We start from the raw sequence: 22,301 nt of genomic DNA on the forward strand, positions 1-22,301 counted from the left end.
ATGTTAGTGTATTTTATGTGTCTCCCAAGACAATTCTTCTTTTTCCAGTGTGACCCAGGGAAGCCAAAAGAGGGGACAGCCCTGGATTAGAGGCCCCTGGTCTTGGTGGCCCTGGGTGCTGTGACACATGTGAACTTCTTATACCCATACCTTGTCTAAATGAATTGCAAGCTGTAATCTTGTAAGGTCCTTTTGGTTGCTGTACCCTGTTAACCTCATAGCAAAGCAAGTGCTTAGTAAGTATCCGTCGAACAGATGGCCTCATTAAGATATTAGAGAGATCCAGCAAAGTCAACGTTAGGCACCATCTTTCTTTTTTTCTTTTTTCTTTTTTTTTTCTGAGATGGAGTCTCGCTGTGTCGCCCAGGCTGGAGTGTAGTGGCACCATCTCAGCTCACTGCAACCTCCACCTCCCAGGTTCAATTGACCTCATGCCTCAGCTTTCTGAGTAGCTGGGATTACAGGCGCCCACCACTATGCCCAGCTAATTTTTGTATTTTTTTGTAGAGATGAGGTTTCACCTTGTTGGCCAGACTGGTTTTGAACTTTTGACCTCAGATGATCCACCCGCCTCAGCCTCCAAAGTGGTGGGATTACAGGTGAGAGCCACCGTGCCTGGCCAGTCACCATCTTAGGCCTTCACTTTTGGGTTCTTTCCTGGGGGTCGGCTCAAGTATTTGCCAGGGTTTTTCTGAGGAACTGCCTCCCTGTCTCTGAAGACTTGCAGCTGGGCACACAGTACTGGTTTTGGTGTCAGCTTCATGTTGCGGGGCTGATGTCAGGATTCAGAGACAATCCAGGTGAGGTGGTTTTTCAAGAGGGCTCAAAATTCTTTGTCCTCCCATTAAAAAGTGGAGTGTTATGGCTGGGCGCGGTGGCTCACGCCTATAATCCCAGCACTTTGGGAGGCTGAGGTAGGCAGATCACTTGAGGTCAGGAGTTTGAGACCAGCCTGGCCAATATGGTGAAACTCTGTCTGTACTAAAAATACAAAAATTAGCTGGGCATGGTGGCGTGTGCGTGTAGTCCAAACTACTCTAGAGGCTGAGGCAGCAGAATCGCTTGAACCTGGGAGGTGGAGGTTGCAGTGAGCCGAGATCGCACCACTGCCCTCCAGCCTGGGCAACAGAATGAGAACCTGGCTAAGAAAAAAAAAAGACCAGGTGCAGTGGCTCATGCCTGTAATCCTAACACTTTGGGAGGCCAAGGCAGCTGGATCACCTGAGGTCAGGAGTTTGAGACCAGCCTGGCCAACATGGCGAAACTCCATGTATACTAAAAGTACAAAAATTAGCTGGGCGTGGTGGTGGGCGCCTGTAATCCCAGTTACTTGGGAGGCCGAGGCAGGAGAATCGCTTGAACCTGGGAGGTGGAGGTTGAGCTGATATCTCGCCATTGTACTCCAGCCTGGGCGACAGAGTAAGACTCTGTCTCAAACAAAAAGAAAAAAAAAGTAGCCAGGCATGATGGCATGTGCCTATAATCCTAGCTACTCAGGAGGCTGAGGCAGGAGAATAGCTTGAACCCGGGAGGCGGAGGTTGCAGTGAGCTGAGATCGCACCATTGCATTCCAGCCTGGGCAACAGAGTGAGACTCCGTCTCCAAAAAGAAAAGAAAAGACTATTTCAGGGCTGAACAACACCATCTGTGCTTCTCCGTGGCGTCCTAGGCCGGGATTCCCGTCCAGCTTGCACTGTCAGCACAATCTCTTTGGATTCTTTCCTAACTTAGCTGACTGTTTCATATTTTGTGGTTATAAAAAGAGGCACACTGGTTCTGCTCAATGTAAGATTTCTCTTCCCAGTGACGTACTCCGCCTTCTAAAATGACCTTGAGAGGACAGGGCTGGACCCTGAGGGCCTCTGGTTGCTCTCTGATGCCGTCCATGACATTCTCTAGGAAGCTGAGTCCAGGGTCTTTGTACCCCCATTGAAAAATCATTATTTGGTCGGGCATGGTGGCTCATGCCTGTAATCCCAATACTTTGGGAGCCTGAAGCAGGCGGATCACTTGAGGTCAGGAGTTCGAGACTAACCTGGCCAACATGGTGAAACTCAGTCTATACTAAAATTACAAAAATTAGCCAGGTGTGGTGGCTCACGCCTGTAATCCCAGCTATTCGGGAGGCTGAGGCAGGAGAATTGCTGGAATCCAGAAGGCAGAGGTTGCAGTGAGCTGAGATCATGCCACTGCACTCCAGCCTGGGCGACAGAGCAAGACTCAGTCTCAAAAAAAAAGAAAAGAAAAAAGAAAGAAAACCATAATTCCCCAAGGAAAGCCTGAAACAATTTTGCCAGCTTCCTTCGTGAAGGAAGATTTTTTCCCACCTTGGGAGACACTTGGTCTTTGGGAAATCTGTACTATGCTAGAAGGTTCTAGAAGGTAAACCTTGTGTCATGAGATAGGGGCAGCACCACCCTTTTCTGGGAGCACAGAGGAGGAAGAGGTTGGTGCCAGGATTTGGAAGTCTGGACACGGGGGCGGTTACTCCTAAGAACCTCAATGAGGCTGGGTGCTGTGGCTCAGGCCTGTAATCCCAACACTTTGGGAGGCTGAGCCAGGAGGGTCTCTTGATCCCAGTAGTTCGAGATCAGCTTTGGGCAACATACAGTGAACCCCGTCTCTACAAAAAATTTAAAAATTAGCCAGGTATGGTGGTGTATGCCTATAGTCCCAGCTACTCAGGGGAGGATGGCTTGGGCCTGGGAGGTTGAGGCTGCGGTGGGCAGTGATCACTTTACTGCAGTCCAACCTGGGCAACAGAGCAAGACCCTGTCTCAAAAAAAAAAAAAAAAAAGATTGTAATTGTTGTGAGTTAGGAGAGCCAAAAATTCTGGGAAGCAGGGTAGTTTTGTCTTCAGTCTTGGAGAAATCCTGGTTTGAGTACTTACTAGTGGTATAGCTTGGACAGGTCACTTCACCTCTCTGATTCTGTTGGAGCCATGCTGAAGCTATTGCAAGGATTCAATACACCTAGTCCGAGGCCTGGCTTCCAGTGAGTACGCAGCAAATGAGAGCTCTTGATGATACTGCCAAGACCTAAAGCATATTGTTGAGTTTTTCACAGCCAGCTCCCTGGGTACTAACCCCAGCACCTGGCCCAATTGTCAGGTAGTCAGCAGCTTACATTTCTTTTTTTGAGACAGTGTCACTCTGTCGCTCAGGCTGCAGTGCAGTGGCGTGATCTCGGCTCCCTGCAACCTTCACCTCCCAGGTTCGAGTGATTTCTCGTGCCTCAGCCTCCTGAGTAGCTAGAATTACAGGTGCCTGCCCCATGCCCCACTAGTTTTCGGATGTTTTTTATTTATTTTTTGTTTGTTTTTTTGAGGCTGTCTCCCAGGCTGGAGTGCAGTGGCGCGATCTCCGCTCACTGCAAGCTCTGCCTTCTGGGTTCACGCCATTCTTCTGCCTCAGCCTCCCGAGTAGCTGGGACTACAGGCGCCCGCCAGCATGCCCGGCTAATTTTTGTGTGTGTGTGTGTGTTTTTAGTAGAGACGGGGTTTCACTGTGTTAGCCAGGATGGTCTCAATCTCCTGACCTCGTGATCTCTGCCTGCCTCGGCCTCCCAAAGTGCTGGGATTACAGGTGTGAGCCATGGCGCCTGGCCATTTATTTATTTATTTATTTTTGAGACAGAGTCTCACTCTGTCACCCAAGCTGGAGTGTAGTGGTGCAATATCAGCTCACTGCAACCTCTGCCTCCCTGGTTCAAGTGATTCTCCTGCCCCAGCCTCCTGAGTAGCTGGGATTAAAGGCACCCGCCACCACACCCGGCTAATTTTGTATTTTAGGTAGAGATGGGGTTTCATTATGTTGGCCAGGCTGGTCTTGAACTCCTGACCTCTGGTGATCCACCTGGCCCGGCCTCCCAAAGTGCTGGGATTACAGGTGTGAGCCACTGCGCCCGGCCAGTGGTTTACATTTGTGTTTGCTCCTAGGCTGTGGGTTCTTTGAGGGCACAGGCCCACTCTTGCTTCTAGCAGGGAAGCAGCTCAGTATGTGTTCTGAAAAAGGGCAAATGTCTCCATAACCCTTTGTAGTCACGTGACCACCCAGGAAGAAATCAAAACTCAACCTAGTGACCATATTAAGGCACACACTTAAATGCTCAGTTGTAAAATTGGGCACAGGTTGCTTTTCCTGAAGGGGGAAGGAGTGAGAAGAGGCAGGCTGATGTTGGGAAAAGGAGGTAGATGTTGGGGTGGCACACTGGAGACTTTTGGAAGCGCCTGGATGCGTCAGCAGTTGTAATTGACTTTTGTCTTCCTTCACTGTAGGGAGCACTCTCATGGCCTTTCAGGATTGTAAGACACTTTTTTTTTTTATTGTTTTTTGAGACGGAGTCTCGCTCTGTCGCCCAGGCTGGAGTACAGTGGTGTGATCTCAGCTCACTGCAATCTCCATTTCCCAAGTTTGAGCCATTCTCCTGCCTCAGCCTCCCAAGTAGCTGGGATTATAGGTGTGTGCCACCACTCCTGGCTAATTTTTGTATTTTTAGCAGAATTGGGATTTTGCCATGTTGGCCAGGCTACTCTTGAACTCCTGACCTCAGGTGATCCGCCCACCTTAGCCTCCCAAAGTGCTGGGATTACAGGTGTGAGCCACCGTGCCTGGCCCTAATTTTTATTTTTTTAGTAGAGATAGGGATCTCACTATGTTGCCCAGGTTGGTCTTGAATTCCTGGGTTTAAGGGATTCTCCCACCTTGGCCTCCCAAAGTGCTGGGATTATAGGCATGAGTCACTGAGCCTGTCCTGTAGAAGACACTTTTAAAGGCACCTGTCAATGTGCTAATAAAGCAAGTCACATGGCCCCTGACTTCTCCGTGGTGAGTTATTGCACTAGAGACCCCCATGAGACAGGTTTCCCAGTACTGAGCACATGTACAGTCTCTTCCACGTTGACTCTGGCCTTGGCCAGTGGGACATCCGCACACTTTTTTTTTTTGAGACGGAGTCTCGCTCTGTCACCCAGGCTGGATTGCAGTGGCCAGATCTCAGCTCACTGCAAGCTCCGCCTCCCGGGTTTATGCCATTCTCCTGCCTCAACCTCCCGAGTAGCTGGGACTACAGGCGCCCGCCACCTCGCCCGGCTAGTTTTTTGTATTTTTTAGTAGAGACGGGGTTTCACCGTATTAGCCAGGATGGTCTCGATCTCCTGACCTCGTGATCTGCCCGTCTCGGCCTCCCAAAGTGCTGGGATTACAGGCTTGAGCCACCGCGCCCGGCCGACATCCACACACTTTCTGAAGACGGTGTGGAGGGAGAGGATTGCAGATGGTCACAGACTTGTTGTCCACAGGACCCTTTATGTAGGGAGCAGCTCAAAAGGTACCAGGGCTTCTGGCCAGGTGCGGTGGCTCATGCCTATAAAGCCCAGCATTTTGGGAGGCTGAGGCAGGCAGATTACCTGAGGTCAGGAGTTCAAGACCAGCCTGGCCAACTTGGTGAAACCCTGTCTCTACTAAAAATACAAAAAAACTTAGCAGAATTGGGATTCTGCTAAGAATCCCTGCTATGCCTGTAGTCCCAGCTACTCGGGAGGATGAGGCAGGAGAATCGCTTGAACCCAGGAGGCAGAGGTTGCAGTGAGCCAACATTGCGCCACTGCACCACTCCAGCCTGGGTGACAGAGCGAGACTCTGTCTCAAAGAAGAAAAAAAAGCACCAGTGTATCTGGCTGGAGCCCAGCCAAATGGATCCCAGCCCCAATGTGAAGGTGTGTCCAGGGCCCAGGAAGCAGCCTGGTGTGATGGTGGAGCACGGTTTATCCAGAGGAAAGGGAGCAATGGGGATGGAAAGGTGGGCTAGGGCCAGGCGGCATGTCAAGTTCATAACTGGGGCTTTCTTCTAGCGGGGCCAGGACCTGCCAAGGCAGGGTGGTCAGTGGTTCTCCAGGAGTGCATTAGGAAAACCGTGCTTGAGATGCCCAGTTGGGGGAACCCTGTAGTGGGTGGGCAGGAGGGGATGAGGGCCTGCCCCAGGACCAGGCAGTGGAGAAGGGAGAGAAGTAGATGGGTGTGAAAAACACCATAGAGGGAGAGTCAGGAGGATTTGGCAATGAACAGAGGAGAGGAGCAGAGGGGAGGGAGAGGTTGTCCATCTGCAGACAGAGATGTGGGCCATGCTGGTGACAGGGATGATGGGGACTGCAGCTCTGTGGAAAGTGATGAATTCGATGTGTCTGCAGCCCACGTAGTAGGAACATACATGTACCTCCAAAGCTCAGGGGAGAGGCACAGGTGGAATGCCGATGCAGATTTCTCCATTCCAGGGGAGAGTTGGTGAGGGCGAATGAATGAGATGAAGGAGAAAGGGGAGGGGGCTGCGGTCAGAATCCAAGGCTCCTCAAGGGACTGGCCACTTGTTCACATGGCAGAGGATAGTGCTGGGATAGGGCTCCATTCCCCACTTCACTGGATACCAGACTTCTTCCTAGCGGCCTCATTGTCCTTTTGTTTTCTCTTTTTCTTTTTTATGAAACAGGATCTCCCTCTGTCGCCCAGGCTGGAGTGCAGTGGTTCAATCACAGCTCACTGCAGCCTCCAACTCCTGGGGTCAAGCGACCCTCCCGCCTTGGCCTCCTGAGTAGCTGGGACTATAGGCATGCACCAACATGCCCAGCTAATTTTTTTTTTTTTTTTTTTTTTCAGTAGAGAAGGAGTTTCACCATGTTGGCCAGGGTGGTCTCGAACTCCTGACCTTAAGTGATCCTCCCCTGCCACCCCCTGCCTCAGCCTCCCAAAGTGCTGGGATTACAGGCATGAGCCACCACACCTGGTCTCACTGTCCTGTCTTAAGTGGGTGCTGCTCTGTGCTCAGCACCCAGTGGGCCTGCAGCAAACCCACCCACAACCCAGAACTGTGTCTGAGGTGGACACCACCGAGGTGCCCACACACCCCTGCTGACAGACCTCCAGAGGCTCTTCTAGAAGGTACTGTACCTTCCCCAGAGTCTCTGCACCAGTCCCAAGTTAATGTTAAACAGAATTTCAAAAGGCTTATCACTCCTGATAACCATCCACGCTCAGGCCCAGGGCACGCAGCTCTGCACTAGACCGGCGAGGAGAGTGAAAGGAGCAGCTTGGCATCTCAGGCTGGCCAGGGGTCATCTCTGCTATTTCCAGTTTCCTGGAGCGGGGGCTTCCGGGATCTGCTCCTTGGTGACTCTTACCAGCAATTATGTGCCACTCGCGAAGTCACTTGCAACCCCTCTTCTGTTTTGATGTACGACACAGCCCCAAAGTGGTGGACAGGGTGACAGTCTGGGGTCCGAGACCTGAACCTACTCCTGGCACCACCCCCCACCCCTTGCTTGGCCGGCCGCTTCTGACACCTTCAAGCCCTGAACGATCACAATATACATTTATTAATGCATGTATTTATACAGAATACAAACGTGCGGGGACACCTCCATCCCCTTCACAGCCCAGAACCCAGGGTCAGAAGATGAGGGATCCAGCCTCAGGGGGGGATATGCGACTTCCCAAGAGCAGTTCTTGACCTGCAGGGGCCGCGGGAGTGCAAGACACGGGGGCGTGGCCGAGGCGGGGCTCCGGGAGCAGGGCGTGGCCGGCCCCTGAGGTTACTACAGGGGAATGGGTCCAGGCCAGGACCCCTCTCCTTGGGGCACTGGGAAGGACAGTGGGCCCTACGGGCCAGAGCTGCTACACATAGGCGTTCCTGCCGTATTTGCCAAAGCTGCTGTCGCCTTCTTGGTCCGAGGTGGCGACGGGCATCACGGACACCGGAGCCTGGTAGGGCAGCCGGGCGCTGCAGCGAGAGGCCCGGGTCAGAGCCGGGGCGCGGCCCTCATCTCCCCAATCCTGCCCGGCCCCAGCCTGCGCCTCTCCCCGCTCACCTGGCGGCGGCGTCCTCGTGAGAGCCGCAGCAGCAGGCGGAGCAGAGGCAGAGGCCACCCAGGATGGAGATCAGGGAGGCGCTCCAGCCCAGGTAGAGTGCGGGGCCTAGCTCGTACCTGCGCACAAAAGCGACGCGTGGGCGTGGGACCAGTGAGGCACCAGCCAGGGGGCAGGGCTGAGTCCCATCCGCTGCCCCGAGGCGGGGGTGGGGTCCCCTCACTCACTTGGTTCCGGGGTACAAGGGGTCGAAGAAGTCCCGGGTGATGTTGAAGGCGTACCAGGAGATGGCCACCATCCCGCAGATACCTGGGGACCGGAGGAGGACCCCAGTCCAGGGGGAGGGATAGCGGGAAAGGGGGCTTAGGGGGAGAGGCAGGCAGGGGCTGCCCAGAGTAGGACGGGGGCATCAAGTCCAAAACCAGCAATTTCACTCAATTCGTTTCTCCCCAGCCCGGTTTATAAGCCTTCCTCCTTCCTGGGGTCAACTTCTCAGGGTAGCCCTTAGGCCCCCAACTCCAGCCCATCCAGCTCATCTCCCACTACCTCCACTTCCTCCTGCCTCTTCTCTCTTTGATCCCAGACCTGCCTCATTCATGCCCACCTCTAGGGCCTTCATCCCATCATCTCCTCACCCAGATGGAGCCTCATCCAAATCCCGCCCACCCTTGAAAGCCCAGCTGGGCCCTGGGAGCCCAGGGTCATGCTTTCCTGAAGCCAGGAAGACCCCCAGGCTAGCACTACCCTACTCACTAGGGGCTTGTCCTCCTGCAAGCCTCCTGACCTTTCTGGGCCTGTTTTACCTCTGGAAAACAGAAATACCCACCCTACCTCAAAGACTTATTGTGAGGCTATGGATGCAGAAATGTTCTGCAAATTGAAAAGCGGTGGCCAGATGGCATTGTGTTTTTTTGCTGAGATGGGGTCTCACTATGCTGCCCAGGCTGGTCTGGAACTCCTGGGCTCAAGCCAGTTCTCCTGCCTTGGCCTTTTTTTTTTTTTTTGGATAGTCTCGTTCTTTTACCCAGGCTGGAGTGCAGTGGCACAATCTTGGCTTACTGCAACCTCCACCTCCCAGGTTCAAGTGATTCTCCTGCCTCAGCCTCCAAGTCAGTGGGACTACAGGTGCCTGCCACCATGCCTGGCATTTTTTATTTTTGTTTTTTTGTTTTTTTTTTTAGTATTTTTAGTGAAGACAGGGTTTCACCATGTTGGCCAAGCTGGTTTTGAACTCCTGACCTCAGGTGATCCACCCACCTCAGCCTCCCACAGTGCTGGGATTACAGGTGTGAGCTACTGCACCTGGCCCTGCCTTGGCCTTTCAGAGTGCTGGGATTACAGGCATGAGCCACCATGCCCCATGGTATGGTACTGTGGTTGTGCACTGTGTGTGTGCCACAGTGTGCACTCTAACTCTGCTCCCCAGCCAGGATGTAAGCTCCCAGAGGCAGCCGCTCACTGTCATCTTTGAGGTCCCTCCCACACCTGGCCGTGGCTGGCCCCTACTGGGAGCTCAAGAAACACTGCCGTTGGGCTGATTTGCTGCCAGATTTGGGGAGTACGGATGAGGCAGGGGTAAGCAGGTGTCCATGCAGCAGGGTAGGGGAGGTGAGCATGAGGAGCGGGAATTGGAGATGAGGTGAGGACAAAGCAGCCTGAAGTCTGTGGCAGAGGGGGACCCCTGGCCCCCACCGCCATGCCCCGCCCCATCACCTTCCCCCAGTTACCGGCCAGAATGTGGAAGGCCCCTGCAGTGGCTGCCAGCTTGGCTTTCCTGGAGAGCTCCAGGCCCCCAATGTTGGTGCAGCGCAGGCCTGCTATGCCCAGCAAGAGGCCGAGGAAGCCCAGGAGGATGGCGGTGATCATGAGTGCCCGGCAGGCCTGAATATACCCTGGGGGCAGGCACAGTCGTCAGCCTTTCCCCCCTTCTCCTCCCCTCTGCAATCCCGGGTTCAAGTGATTCTCCTGCCTCAACCTCCCCAGTAGTTAGGATTACAGACATGCACCACCACGCCCAGCTAATTTTTGTATTTTTAGTAGAGACAGGGTTTCACCATGTTGTCCAGGCTGGTCTCGAACTCCTGACCCCAAGTGATCTGTTTGCCTCGGCTTCCCTAAGTGCTGGGATTACAGGAATGAGGCACTGCACCAGGCCCCCCTCACCTTCTTGCTCTCTTGTACCTAACAGTCCCCAAGTCCTCTCCTTTCCCTGGGCTCCTCCAGCCTACCCAGTTGCAGTCACCCCTCCCTCCTTCGGCATCTGGACCCTTCCCACCCCGCTCCCCACTCCTCCCATGCACCTGGCATGCTTTGCTTGTGCCTGGATTACAGGTTTCTCCTGGGCACTCTTGACACCTGAGCTGGGTAACTCTGTTCTGGGGGTTGTCCTGTGTACTGTGGGATGTTCAGAAGCCTCCCTGGCCTCTACCCACGGGGTGCAACCCCCTCCCCACAAGCCATGACAATCATTGTGTAAAGTCGCCTGACTGAGAACAGCTGCCCTATCAGGTTACTCTCGCGTTACTGGGTATTACAGAAACCACAGCTAAGCATCCCTGTCGCCTTCCCCACGTCTGATTCCACTCCAAGTCCTTCCCACTGTCCTAGCCCAGTGCTGCACATTTTGACCTGGTTTCTTCCTGGAATAACAGGTAGGGGGCAGCAGTGCTGTATAGCAGAGGGTCTAGGGCAGTTTTAGAGACAGGGTCTTGCTTTGTCGCCCAGGCCGGAGTGCAGTAGCACCACCACAGCTCACCACTGCAGCCTTCATTGAACTCCTGGGTGCAGGCGATCCTCCTGCTCAGCCTCCTGAGTAGCTCAGGACCACCACAAGTGGTCGAGTTTCGGATCTAGGTGGAATCCTGGGCCCAGGACCCATCCAAGTCAGTCTAGCTCAGTCTTTCAGTGCCTCAGTTTCCCTTTTCTCAGGCCTGAAGGAGACTGCTGGCTCCCTCTTGCTTCCCCCTTCTCCTCCCTTCTCCGTCTTTGATAGTTGCCAAGCATTCCAAGGACCTTGCACCCCTTTCCCGGGTGGGGCATAACCGTTGGTGCTGAAGGGGAAAGGCTGGGCCCCTGCCAGGAGATGCAGGGTGCAGAGTGGGGGGGTAGGCAGGAGGGGCAAAGTTCTCCAGGAGCACTTTCTTCCTCCCAGCCACTCCCTCTGGGGCCCACACGAGTCTGAGTCCCCAGGTGGCTCTAGCAGTCAATGGAGAGATTATCGAAGAGCCTGGGGCACACGGGCTGCATGGCCAGGGGTTGGGGAGCACGGTTGGGAGATACAAGTCAGGTCTCTCTCCCAGGACCACCCCAGCCGTGGAGTCTGAATCCCGGCTCCCCTCTCCTGCCTATGTGACTTGGGGTGGGGTGCTGCACCTTGCCAAGGCTTTTCAGCTTCTGTAAAAGATTCCCTCTACTTCCCCACCGTGGAAATAATGTAGGTGGAAGCACCTAGCCCAAGGCCCGGAACCCAGCCACCCTCTACCCCCGTGTCCTGGGGACTCTGGCACTGTCATTCATGCAGTTCCCAGGGGTGCCTCTCTCAGGTGTGCAGGCTTACAGCAGAGCCCCTTCCTCACAGTATGATCTGTCTGGGAAGTGGGTGTAGGGGCTGCCTCCAGTGTCCCTTCTGGCCACTCAGCACTCTGGGCTTCTGGCCCAGATTGTACTCAGCTTTTATAGAGTTTTTTTTGGGGGGGGAGGGGCACCAGCCCTGAACACAGTCCTGGAGAGATGGATGAAAACACAAAGCCTCTGCCGCTGCCTCAGGAGGGGCTGGGAGTAGTGGGAGCACAGGAGACCCACCCAGGCCCCCTAACTGCTCAGAGCAGCTCTGACATCCCCAGGGATGAGCTCTCAAGCCCCGCTTCACACCCAGTGTCGCCTTTGGCTCCTTCCCTGCCACACGGTGCCTGGTGAGCGGACTGGCCCTGAGGGACCCAGGAGGGCGTGCAGCGGCACCACATGCAGTTCATAGTCACCCGCGCTTGGTCTCTGGCATGGGGCAGATGGAAAGGAGACTGCCCTGGAGAAACAGTGGGGCGGCCTCATCCTAGCGGGGAGCAGGGAGTGGGAAGCTGCCGCAGCCACAGAAAGAACTGCCCTGGGCCCAAAGAGCTGTCGGCTCCAGCCCTCTAAGACCCTGAAAAGACCCACACACCTGCACACACACCGCCTCCTTAAAGCGGACGCTCAACCTGCAAGTTGCAAGATGCCTCCCTTCACAGGGGCCCTTTAGACATTAGCTGGACAAGGAGACCAGTGCCCCCACAGTGAGGCTGGGGAGGCTGTGGAGCCTGGAAGTTGATCAACCTACAAGAATCCAAGATGGGGCCGCCTCCCCCTGCCCACCCCAGCAATCCCATCCCCAACACATGCTCAACTGTACTGAGTGCCTGTGTGTGTTAACATCCCATTAACATTCTGCACTTTCTCAGTCACCTGGGAACTGGGACTCTCACCCTGACCCTACAGGTGGGTGAGATGAGGCTGGTTTCATCATTTGCCCACGGCACAGGGCTGGGAAAGGGGGGTCTGATTCCGGTGCCTGCACCTGTAACAGCTAAAAGTGCCACACTAGCGCAGGGGGCCACGTGTGGCAAGGTCTTCAGTTCTAGGCAGGGGCCGTCCCCAGCCCTCCTGGCTGCAGGAACCCAGACCCCCAGAGCTTAATCCAGGGCTCCCTGCATCCTCATGGCAGTACCCGCCCTCCCCTGGGGTCTCTGCAGCTTTTCCCCGCCGCCCTCTCCCCCTGGAGCGCTCCCCACCCCATACCAGAGAGGGCCAGCATGGACGGGAACTCCCAGCAGTTGTAGACGCCCAGGGAGTCGGTGGCACAGCTAAACCAGAGGTTCTCGAAGATGGTGTTGGTGGTGATGACGTTCCCGTGCACGGTGGACACTCGCCAGTAGCTGTTTGGCAGAGTCACCCCCAGCATCAGCAGCCCCACGGCTGCCATGAAGAAGCCAAAGGTTTCCACAGCCATCGACATGGTGGGATGCAGGGCCCTGGGGGACTGGTGCCCCAGAGAGGGGGAGGGGCAGAACCCCTAGGGAACTGGAAGGGGCTGCGGCTAAGGAGAGTTATCTGGACAGGCTGGGGTGGAATCAACCTCGGCCTCTGCCTGTGTCTTCCTCGGGCTCAGGTCCGTCTCCACTTTCTGCCTCCAGGTTTCTGCCTCCCTCCTTCTCTCTGGGTTTTCTCTGCTTCCTGGCAGGTCAGAGGAATGAGCTAAGCCTGCGCGCGGCAGCTGTTGACGAGATGGAGGGAATAACCGAAACGGGCCAAAAGTCCACCCCCTCCCCCCAGCCTCTGGGCTGCCCCGGCTCCCCGCCCCACGAGGGTGGGGGGGCAGACTTACCCTGGAGCCACTGACGATACAGCCAACGAGGGGCCCCCAGGGGAGGTACTGGGAACTGAGGGGAAGCATCTGTCTGACTCAGCTTTCATTGGGGGCCAGAGAACGGAGTAAGAGGGACAAGGAGTGAAAAGATGATAGAGACAGACGTGAGAGCAGTAAGGGACAGAGACAGAGAAAGAATGAACAGCAGCCTTCAGTGGAGAAGGATGGAGGGACCGTGAGAACAATCTAAGATACTCGCAGACTGAGGGGTTGGGGCATGTGAGTCTCAAGGAAGACGAAGCTGGAATGAGGGGACGGGAGAATGGGAGACCCACGGCTCTGGGCTCCATCCAGCCTGGACTGGAACTCGGCCTCACAATCCATTCACCAGGGAACTCAGGCAGGGAGTGTTAGTCCCCTGAGCCTGCTTCTGCTCTGTCAGTGACAGACCCGACTGCTTACTGCATGGGCTATCCTGAGAACTGGGACCAGGGGTCAGGCACAGTGGCTCTCGCCTGTAATCCTAGCACTTTGGGAGGCTGGGCTAAGAGGACTACTTGAACTCAAGGGTTCAAGACCAGCCTGGGCAACACACTAAGACCTCGTTGGGACCAGGGAGTCAAGCCCCCTGCACATAACCAGCGCTCAGCACCGGGGACTGTCCTGGATGTGAGTGCTGCAGGGCTGAGTGAGGCCACCAGGGAGTTGCTCTCGCCCAAAACTCAAATTTCCTCCTAAGTTGATCTTTGATTCAGCATCGAGCTGGTCCTGCTGCCGAGCCTGGAGCGTGATCCTGTGGCTAAGCTCTGCAACCTGTTCCCAGTTATCGGGACTGTCACCCACTCTATTCGTTAATGATGATGGATTAGCAGCCTCTGGGTTCCCGTCCCGAGCCAGTGCAGAGCACCTGTCCCAGGGTGGACACTCTTATCTCCTGCTCCAGTTTCCTAGGCATCTGTCCCTGGGGGCCATCAGTGCTGGCTGCACACCTCCCTGGTCCTACGGCCCTGCTGGGCTTCTCCGGCCTCCCTGGGCTTCTCTGGTCTCCCCTCAGGTGTCTCCTCCCCACTCCTGGCTGAGTTGGCCTGGGCTGTGGAACGAGAGGTATGCAGTGAAGCAAAACAGGCCCATGCCGAGCCTGGCACGAGGGGGCGAAACTGGCCAGGTGGGGCGGAGTCCTGACCTTCCAGCCCACAGGTGAGAGCTGGGGCGCCCTGGGCTCTGACCCCTCCCAGGACCCCCGCCTACTCCATACCAGATGCAGGATTCCTTCCCGCACCGGGCCCCCCCATCCCCGGAGGAGGAGGAGGTAGGAGGAAGGGGAGGCCACAGGAAGAAAAAGGGAGGGGAGGGGAGGTCGGGGAGGAGGAAGCCACGGGGGCTTGCTGTGGAAAAGTCCACAGAGGCAGCTGAGTAGGTCAGAGGAGAACGCAGGCCTGAAGCCCGGCCTGACCCTGCAGTTCTGCCCACCCCTGCTCCAGTCACTGCCTCCTCTCACAACTCTGGGACCATAGAAAAGCCCTGTGTCTCCAAGCTGCCCGGCACTCTCAAGGACGTGGCTTCAGGAAAGGGAGGAAGGAGGGGTGTGGGCTCTGGGCTGTGCAGTGGACAAAGAACCCCGTGCCAACCTGAAGGGCAGGGGCCGGAGAAAACCAGGAGTGACACCTCCGCCCCTGTGCCCAGCGTTCGGAACCCTCCCCTCCCCTCAATGCAGACACGGGGGTTCCCAAGCCATAGCCCCGTTTTATTTACACTCATCCCAAAGCACATGATTTGGGGCTGAAGAACGGGTCTCAGGGGAGCAGAAGTTAGTTGAAGGCCACAGAGGACAGAGACAGGGGTGCAGGGGGAGAACAGGGAAGGGACAGCGAGGATGGATGGGCCCTCCTGGAGCGTTCTCCATGGGCTCCCACGCCTCCTTCAGGATTTGGACTTGGACACAGCAAGTCCGATGAGTCCGGCCAGACCCGCCACACCGAGGGCCATGCCTCCCACGATGGCCATGCCCACGAGTCCATCTGGGGAAGGAAAGGGACAGTGTCAGGAGCCCGTCCCCTTCCGCCAGCCCTGCTCCTCAACAGAGGCACACCCCTACCTGGAGTCGCAGGGCAAGGGGCTCTAAGGACTGGAAGGGGTGGGGCTGAGGGGCTGCCTGCAGGGGTTCATTTACAGAGAGAACAAAGTGCCCAGGCATGGGGAAGAGCAGGGCTGAACAAAGGGGCCGAGGCTGTCACCTTTCTTCATGGCCTTGTCAATAAGCCGCTCCAGTTCCTTGGCCTGGTTGTTCTGGGGCTCTGTCTGCAGCAACCCGCGGACATATTTTAAGGCCTTCTCGTATTCCTGCACTCGGGGAGACAGGCACGCGTCAAACACACCTCAGTGGTTTTTTTTTTTTTAAATAAGAGATGCGGAGGGCCGGGCACGGTGGCTCAAGCCTGTAATCCCAGCACTTTGGGAGGCTGAGACGGGCGGATCACGAGGTCAGGAGAGCCAGACCATCCTGGCTAACACAGTGAAACCCCGTCTCTACTAAAAAAAATACAAAAAACTAGCCAGGCGAGGTGGCGGGCGCCTGTAGTCCCAGCTACTCGGGAGACTGAGGCAGGAGAATGGCGTGAACCCGGGAGGCGGAGCTTGCAGTGAGCTGAGATCCAGCCACTGCACTCCAGCCTGGGGACAGAGCGAGACTCCGTCTCAAAAAAAAAGAAAAAAAAAAAGAAAAAATAAGAGATGCAGTCTTGCTCTGTTGCCCAAGCTGGAGGGCAGCATCGCAATCACAGCTCACTGCAGCCTCAAACTCCCAGGCTCAAGCAGTCCTCTCGCCTCAGCCTCCTGAGTAGCTGGGATTACAGGTGTGAGCCACCGGGCCAGCTACACCTCAGTATCCACCACTCCTCCTGCCCACTTGAAGGGCCTTCCCTTCTTCAGCCCTGGGGGCTCCTCCCTCGACCTCCACCCCCTCCCTCCCTCCAGCCCCACCCCACAGAATAGAGTCCACAAACAACCCCAACTCTGCGGGAGATAACAGTGCAAGGCTGGGGCCTGCACCCAATCTCTTGACGTCACCTTCCTCCCCACACCCTCGCCACTCTGATCTTCCCTTGGAGTCCTCATCTGACACCGCTCTGCACATCTGCACCCCTTCAGCCTTCCTGCTGTCCAGGGATCCACCCTGGAGAATGCATTAAGGTCCTGTAGCCCCAGAGGAGGGTGAAGGGAACTGGGGCCCCATCTCACCTTGAGCCGGTAGTTCCCCACGGCCAGGTAGAAGACATAATCCCGCTGTTCCTCCTTGCTCCCTTTGGGCAGCAGCTCTGGGGAGGGGCAGAGAAGAGAGTGAGAAATGCTTCTTTCCTAATACTTTCCTAATACTCTGTCCCAGAGGCCCCTTGCACTCTCTGAATGCCTCTGTGATCCTGGGAGGGTCACGGTTCTAAGCCTCCCTTTCAGATCCAGTCACTCCCAGCACCCTAGCCAGAGCTCTGGAGCAGGATGAACCCCAGCTGCCCCAACACCAGTGACAGAACATCCCTTTAGCATCATTACAGTCAACTGGTCCATCCAACTGAAATGAGGAAATTGGGGCCCTGGAGAAGCCAAAGGCAGCACGACTCAGTTTTGGCATCTGCTGTGTTTTTTTTTTTTTGGACGGAGTTTCACTCGTCGCCGAGGCGGGAGTACAATGGCGTCATCTCAGCTCACTGCAACCTTCGCCTCCCAGGTTCAAGCGATTTTCCTGCCTCAGTTTCCCGAGCAGCTGGAGTTACAGGTGCCCGCCATCACGCCGGGCTAATTTTTGTATTTTCAGTAGAGATGGAGTTTCACCATGTTGGCCAGGCTGGTCTCAAACTCCTGACCTCAGGTGATCTGCCGACCTTGGCCTCCCAAAGTGCTGGAATTACAGGCATGAGCCACTGCGCCTGTCCTCATCTAACCTCTTAATTGATAGACACATTAATGTCCAGTGAAGATGTTGAAGGCCCACTACCTAATCATCATTGTGCTACATAAACAGAGTTGGGCTTATAAATGTTAGGTGGGAGCATCTTTCAGTTATTCAGATTTGTACAATTGGAATGGTGAATATTGACACAGTTACCTTGAAGAAACTAGACATACTGAATTGACATCAACTATGAAGAAATTTGCCATTAAAAATCTATATAAGTACTATATGAAAAGCTTTATAAACTAGAATATCCTATAGAAATAAGGTGTTGTTGTAGTTAGTTCTACTACTTCAAAAAAAAAATCCCCCTTTACAAAAATAGCTCAAAACTTGCCTTCAATCAGCCTTCCCCAAAGATCCCACCTGACTTTGTCTTCCTTCCTTTTTTTTTTTTTCTTGGCTGTGAGCGGTGGCTCACGCCTGTAATCCCAGCACTTTGGGAAGCTGAGCCGGGTGGATCACCTGGGGTCAGGAGTTTGAGACCAGCCTGACCAACATGGAGAAACCCCGTATCTACTAAAAATACAAAATTAGCCAGGCGTGTTGGCACATGCCTGTAATCCCAGCTACTCAGGAGGGTGGGGCAGCAGAATTGCTTGAACCCAGTAAACGGAGGTTGTGGTGAGCCAAGATTGCGCCATTGCACACACCAGCCTGGTCAACAAGACTGAAACTCTGTTTTGCAAAAAAAAAAAAAAAAAAAAAGGAGACGGTCTCACTCTGTCACTCAGTCTGGAGCACAGTAGCACGTCCATGGTTCACTGCAGCCTCGAACTCCTGGGGTCACTGATCCTCCTGCCTCAGCCTCCCAAGTGGCTGGGACTATAAGCACACACCACCACACCTGGCTAATTTAAAAATTTTTGTTATAGAGATAGGCCAGATGGTCTCGAATTCCTGTCTTCAAGCCATCCTCTGGACTTAGCCTCTCAAAGTGCTGAGATTACACGCGTGAGCCACAGTGCCTGGTCCCACCTGACTTTCTTAATTCAGAGACTTCCCAGAGGATAACTGTACTCTATGCACTAGAATTTGTTGATAATCACTTAGAGAGGCTGTTTCTTCTACAGCTACACCCTGCTGTAGAATAAACCTGAAAATTTGAATTGCCGAAGTAGACAAACATAGGGTAAAATTATTTGTATCTTTTAAGAAAGAGTCTTTTATAGATTTTTTTTTTCCTTTGAGACAGAGTCTCGTTCTGTTGCCCAGGCTGGAGTGCAATGGCGTGATCTTGGCTCACTGCAACCTGTCTCCCGAGTTCAAGTGATTCTCCTGCCTCAGCCTCCTGAGTAGCTGGGATTACAGGTGCGCACCCAGCTAATTTTCATATTTTTAGTAGAGACAGGATTTCACCATGTTGATCAGGCTGGTCTTGAACTCCTGACCTTGTGATCGGCCTGCCTTGGCCTCCCAAAGTGCTGGGATTACAGGTGTGAGTCACTGTGCGCGGCCATTTTTATGGATTTTCTTTTTTTTTTTTTTTTGAGACGGAGTCTCGCTCTGTTGCCCAGGCTGGAGTGCAGTGGCCAGATCTCAGCTCACTGCAAGCTCCGCCTCCCGGGTTTACGCCATTCTCCTGCCTCAGCCTCCCGAGTAGCTGGGACTACAGGTGCCCGCCAACTCGCCCAGCTAGTTTTTTGTATTTTTTAGTAGAGACAGGGTTTCGCCGTGTTAGCCAGGATGGTCTCGATCTCCTGACCTCGCGATCCACCCATCTCGGCCTCCCAAAGTGCTGGGATTACAGGCTTGAGCCACTGCGCCCGGCCTCATTTTTATAGATTTTCAATAGGCATCCTTTGCTAGCACAGTTGGCATTCTGTATTCATGGATTCAACAAACATGGATCAAAAATACTCAGGAAAAAAAAAAAAGATAGTTGCATATGTACTGAACATGAACACACCTTTTTTTCTTGCCATTATTCCCTAAACAATATAGTATACTATTTACACAGCATTTACATTGTATTTGGTATTATAAGTAATCTACAGATGAATGAAAGTATGTACGAGAAAGTGCACAGGTTACATGTAAATACCACAACATTTTATACAAGGGACTTTGATGGCTATTGGTATTTGTGGGGGCGGGGTTCCTAGAACCAATCCCCCATGGCTACAGAGGGATGGCTGTACACTGACTATGTGCTTATAAATGATTACTTGAACAAAAGAGGCCAGGCGCGGTGGCTCAAGCCTGTAATCCCAGCACTTTGGGAGGCCGAGACGGGCGGATCACGAGGTCAGGAGATCGAGACCATCCTGGCTAACACGGTGAAACCCCGTCTCTACTAAAATACAAAACTAGCTGGGCGAGGTGGCGGGCGCCTGTAGTCCCAGCTACTCCGGAGGCTGAGGCAGGAGAATGGCTTAAACCCGGGAGGCAGAGCTTGCAGTGAGCTGAGATCCGGCCACTGCACTCCAGTCCGGGCGACAGAGCGAGACTCCGCCTTAAAAAAAAAAAAAAAAAAAAATGAACAAAAGAAAGGAGGTACAGAGAAATTAAGTGATTAAGTATTGTGGCCTCTGACAAATGATGACCCACACAAAACCAATGGGAAATAGGGTTCTAATCCAAAAAGCACATCTGGCTGGACGCGGTGGCTCACGCCTGTAATCCCAACACTTTGGGAGGCCGAGGTGGGCAGATCACCTGAGGTCAGGAGTTCGAGACCAGCCTGACCAACAAGGTGAAATCCTGTCCCTACTAAAAATACAAAAATTAGCCGGGCGTGGTAGTGGGCGCCTGTAATCCAGCTACTCAGGATGTTGAGGCAGGAGAATTGCTTGAACCGGGAGAGGACGGCTGCAGTGAGCTGAGACAGCGCCACTGTACTCCAGCCTGGGAGACAGAGCAGGACTCCGTCTCAAACAAAAACAAAAAACAAAAAGCACTATGTGCTCACAATTTTGTAGGACAGTCCTCTGGGCCTCTTCCATGCCACAGAAGATTCTCAGTAGCTGCTAACTAAGCAACATGGTGGTGGTGTTGGGGGAAGGGCACGGGCCTAGGTCTCACAAAACGGGACCTTCTAGTCCCAATTCAGCCATGAACTTACTAGTTGCGTGACCTCAAGTCACTTTCCCAGATCAAGACAGTCCTGGGGGAACTGACAAGCTACGACTCCGTCTGGCAAAACAATGGTGGGCGGTAAGTAGCCAAAAGTTCACTGGGAGACGTCAAGCTAAGTATAGCCCTTGGTGCTGTAAATCTACCGGAGACAACTGAGAGGTGCCTGGACTACGGGGACCCACATGGTACAGCAGCCCAGATGGCAGCGGGAAGGGGAGAGTACAGCGCCTCACCCTCGAGCAGCACGATGCCTTTACGGATGTCATCATTGTACTTGCTCCGCACCAGGCACCAGGCGTACTCAAACTGTGTGCTCTTGGACACCGAGCCTGCTGCCTTCTCAGACTGAAATTTCTTTTCAAATTTCTGCCACAGGGGAAGAAAGGAATCATTTAGAAATAAAGGGCGTCAACCATTCTCTATCTGGACATGGTGTCAGTCACACCCCATATCCCTGGCTCTGCCTCCTTTCCCTCGTGGGTCTCGGTATCTGGCACCCCAGCGTCTGCTATCTCCATGCCCGGGACCCAGGCTTTCGGCTCCTCCTGGCCTGTGGGCCAGCTCTTGGGACAGATGCCCCTGGTCTCCCCTCCCCGCGGCGGTACCGAGCGGAGATGCCACCTGGTGGCAGCTCCAGGAACCGCTCCCAGAGCAGCTGACCCCGGCGGCCAAACAGTAAACACACTGTCAGAACTGCTCAACAACAGCCCACGCGGTCCTCATTTGAGGCTGCTAGCCCCATCCTGCCCCACCCTGCCGGGCCTGGACCTTTTACTGTCCAGGAATAGAAGTTGTGTCTACCTCCTAGGGCTACAAGGACTGAGATCTGGCATGCGATGCCTTAGCACCGTGCCGGACGCAGTAATAGGTGACGCCTTCTGATGGTCACTGTATTCCTCCACCGCCGAAGGAGCGCCCTGAGCTCACAGCTCCTGCATGATCCCAGAACCCGTCAGTCTAACCACGGTCGGGCCACAGGCCCGTACGTGGGGGATCAGGACACTACAACTCCCAGGAGCCTCTGCGGTATAGCGGGCCCTCCGGGCAGGAGCCAGACGCTGTGGAGGCTGCCGGGAGCCGTAGTTCGGCTTCCCTCGGCCAAGCCGATGCCGGGAGGAGGGTTCGGCCCATACCTGACTCTCCTCAGGACCCGCCCTCCGACCTTCCCTTTCCCTCTGTCCGGGCCAGGCCTCACCAGCAGGTCCTCCACAGACACCAGCTCGTTCAACACGGCCTCCATGGCCACTGCCCCCGCGAGCCTCACACTACAATCTACTGTGCCACAGTCTCCATGGCCCAGTGGCAGGGGCGGAGAGCCACTTCCGGCGTCCGGCGGATGCGGGCACGACCTGGCGACGCCCCGCCCCTTCCTCTCAGCGCAGCAAGACCGGCGGGACGCTAGTACGCAGGCCCGGCCGGCCCCTTCAGCCCGCAGACTGCACGTAGGGAGACTTTCCCCAGGTGGGTCTTCCCGGGTGCTCCAGTCGGTGCCTTCCTCCGCGGAGGCTTCCCTAGGGAAACTGGAGGCTGTGTCTTAGCGGTTAGCCCCCAGGATGAAAACAGCAAAAAGCGGAGGGTGGGTAGCCAGTCGGAGATCACTTTACATTAGGCTGCCAAGCTGACGCCCCTCAGAAATCTAGGACCTTGGAGGCCACATGACTTTTCACCGCCTGCAACAAAATCGTAACTAGAACGCGGGACCGAGCGCGTGGCTCACGCCTGTAACCCCAACACCTTGGGAGGTAGTGGCGGGAAGATCGCTGGAGGCCAGGAGTTCAAGACCAGCCTGAGCAACACAGCGAGACCCTATCTCTACAAAATGTTTTAAAAAATTAACCGGCGTGGTGGCGTGCACCTGTACTCCCAGCTACTGGGGCGGCTGAGGCAGGAGGATCGCTTGAGCCCAGGAGTTTGAGGCTGCACTCCACTGCACTCCAGCTTGGGCGACAGAGACCTTGTCTCAAAAAACCCACCAACAGCAGGAAACTAGTATCGGGGTTTCTTGGGCCTCTGTTGACTCTCACAATGCAAGAGCAGAGACAACTGGATCTGTAAACCACACAGCCAGAAATTGGGGTAGTC

General features: G+C 54.7%; 2 protein-coding genes across 2 annotated transcripts; both read right to left on the reverse strand.

Moving 5' to 3' along the window:
• Positions 1-7,344: 7,344 nt before the first annotated feature.
• CLDN15 (claudin 15) lies at positions 7,345-14,816 on the reverse strand. The gene is made up of 6 exons (XM_017857662.1): positions 13,214-14,816; positions 12,628-13,102; positions 9,585-9,749; positions 8,085-8,166; positions 7,860-7,976; positions 7,345-7,771 (listed from the first exon to the last, which is right to left on the reverse strand). Exons 2-6 carry the CDS (start codon positions 12,842-12,844, stop codon positions 7,666-7,668), a joined length of 687 nt encoding a protein of 228 aa, XP_017713151.1. The 5' UTR covers positions 12,845-13,102; positions 13,214-14,816; the 3' UTR covers positions 7,345-7,665.
• Positions 14,817-14,918: 102 nt separating this feature from the next.
• Positions 14,919-21,572, reverse strand: FIS1 (fission, mitochondrial 1). The gene is made up of 5 exons (XM_017857663.1): positions 21,415-21,572; positions 20,453-20,585; positions 16,433-16,509; positions 15,430-15,535; positions 14,919-15,213 (listed from the first exon to the last, which is right to left on the reverse strand). Exons 1-5 carry the CDS (start codon positions 21,457-21,459, stop codon positions 15,116-15,118), a joined length of 459 nt encoding a protein of 152 aa, XP_017713152.1. The 5' UTR covers positions 21,460-21,572; the 3' UTR covers positions 14,919-15,115.
• Positions 21,573-22,301: the final 729 nt, after the last annotated feature.

Source organism: Rhinopithecus bieti, unplaced genomic scaffold (genome assembly GCF_001698545.2).
Source record: "Rhinopithecus bieti isolate Rb0 unplaced genomic scaffold, ASM169854v2 scaffold_42772, whole genome shotgun sequence".
Lineage (NCBI taxonomy): Eukaryota > Metazoa > Chordata > Mammalia > Primates > Cercopithecidae > Rhinopithecus > Rhinopithecus bieti.

Bases quoted from the DNA above. Each gene is read 5' to 3' on its own strand.
- FIS1 (XM_017857663.1), bottom strand. From the start codon at position 21,459: ATGGAGGCCGTGTTGAACGAGCTGGTGTCTGTGGAGGACCTGCTG. The intron at 16,510-20,452 runs GTGAGGCGCTGT...GCCCCTCCCCAG, and splicing joins AGGCATCGTGCTGCTCGAGG to AGCTGCTGCCCAAAGGGAGC. The intron at 15,214-15,429 runs GTGACAGCCTCG...TTCCTTCCCCAG, and splicing joins TGACAAGGCCATGAAGAAAG to ATGGACTCGTGGGCATGGCC.
- CLDN15 (XM_017857662.1), bottom strand. From the start codon at position 12,844: ATGTCGATGGCTGTGGAAACCTTTGGCTTCTTCATGGCAGCCGTGGGG. The intron at 9,750-12,627 runs GTATGGGGTGGG...GCCTGCCCCCAG, and splicing joins GTCCATGCTGGCCCTCTCTG to GGTATATTCAGGCCTGCCGG. The intron at 8,167-9,584 runs GTAACTGGGGGA...TCCGGTCCCCAG, and splicing joins GGCCTTCCACATTCTGGCCG to GTATCTGCGGGATGGTGGCC.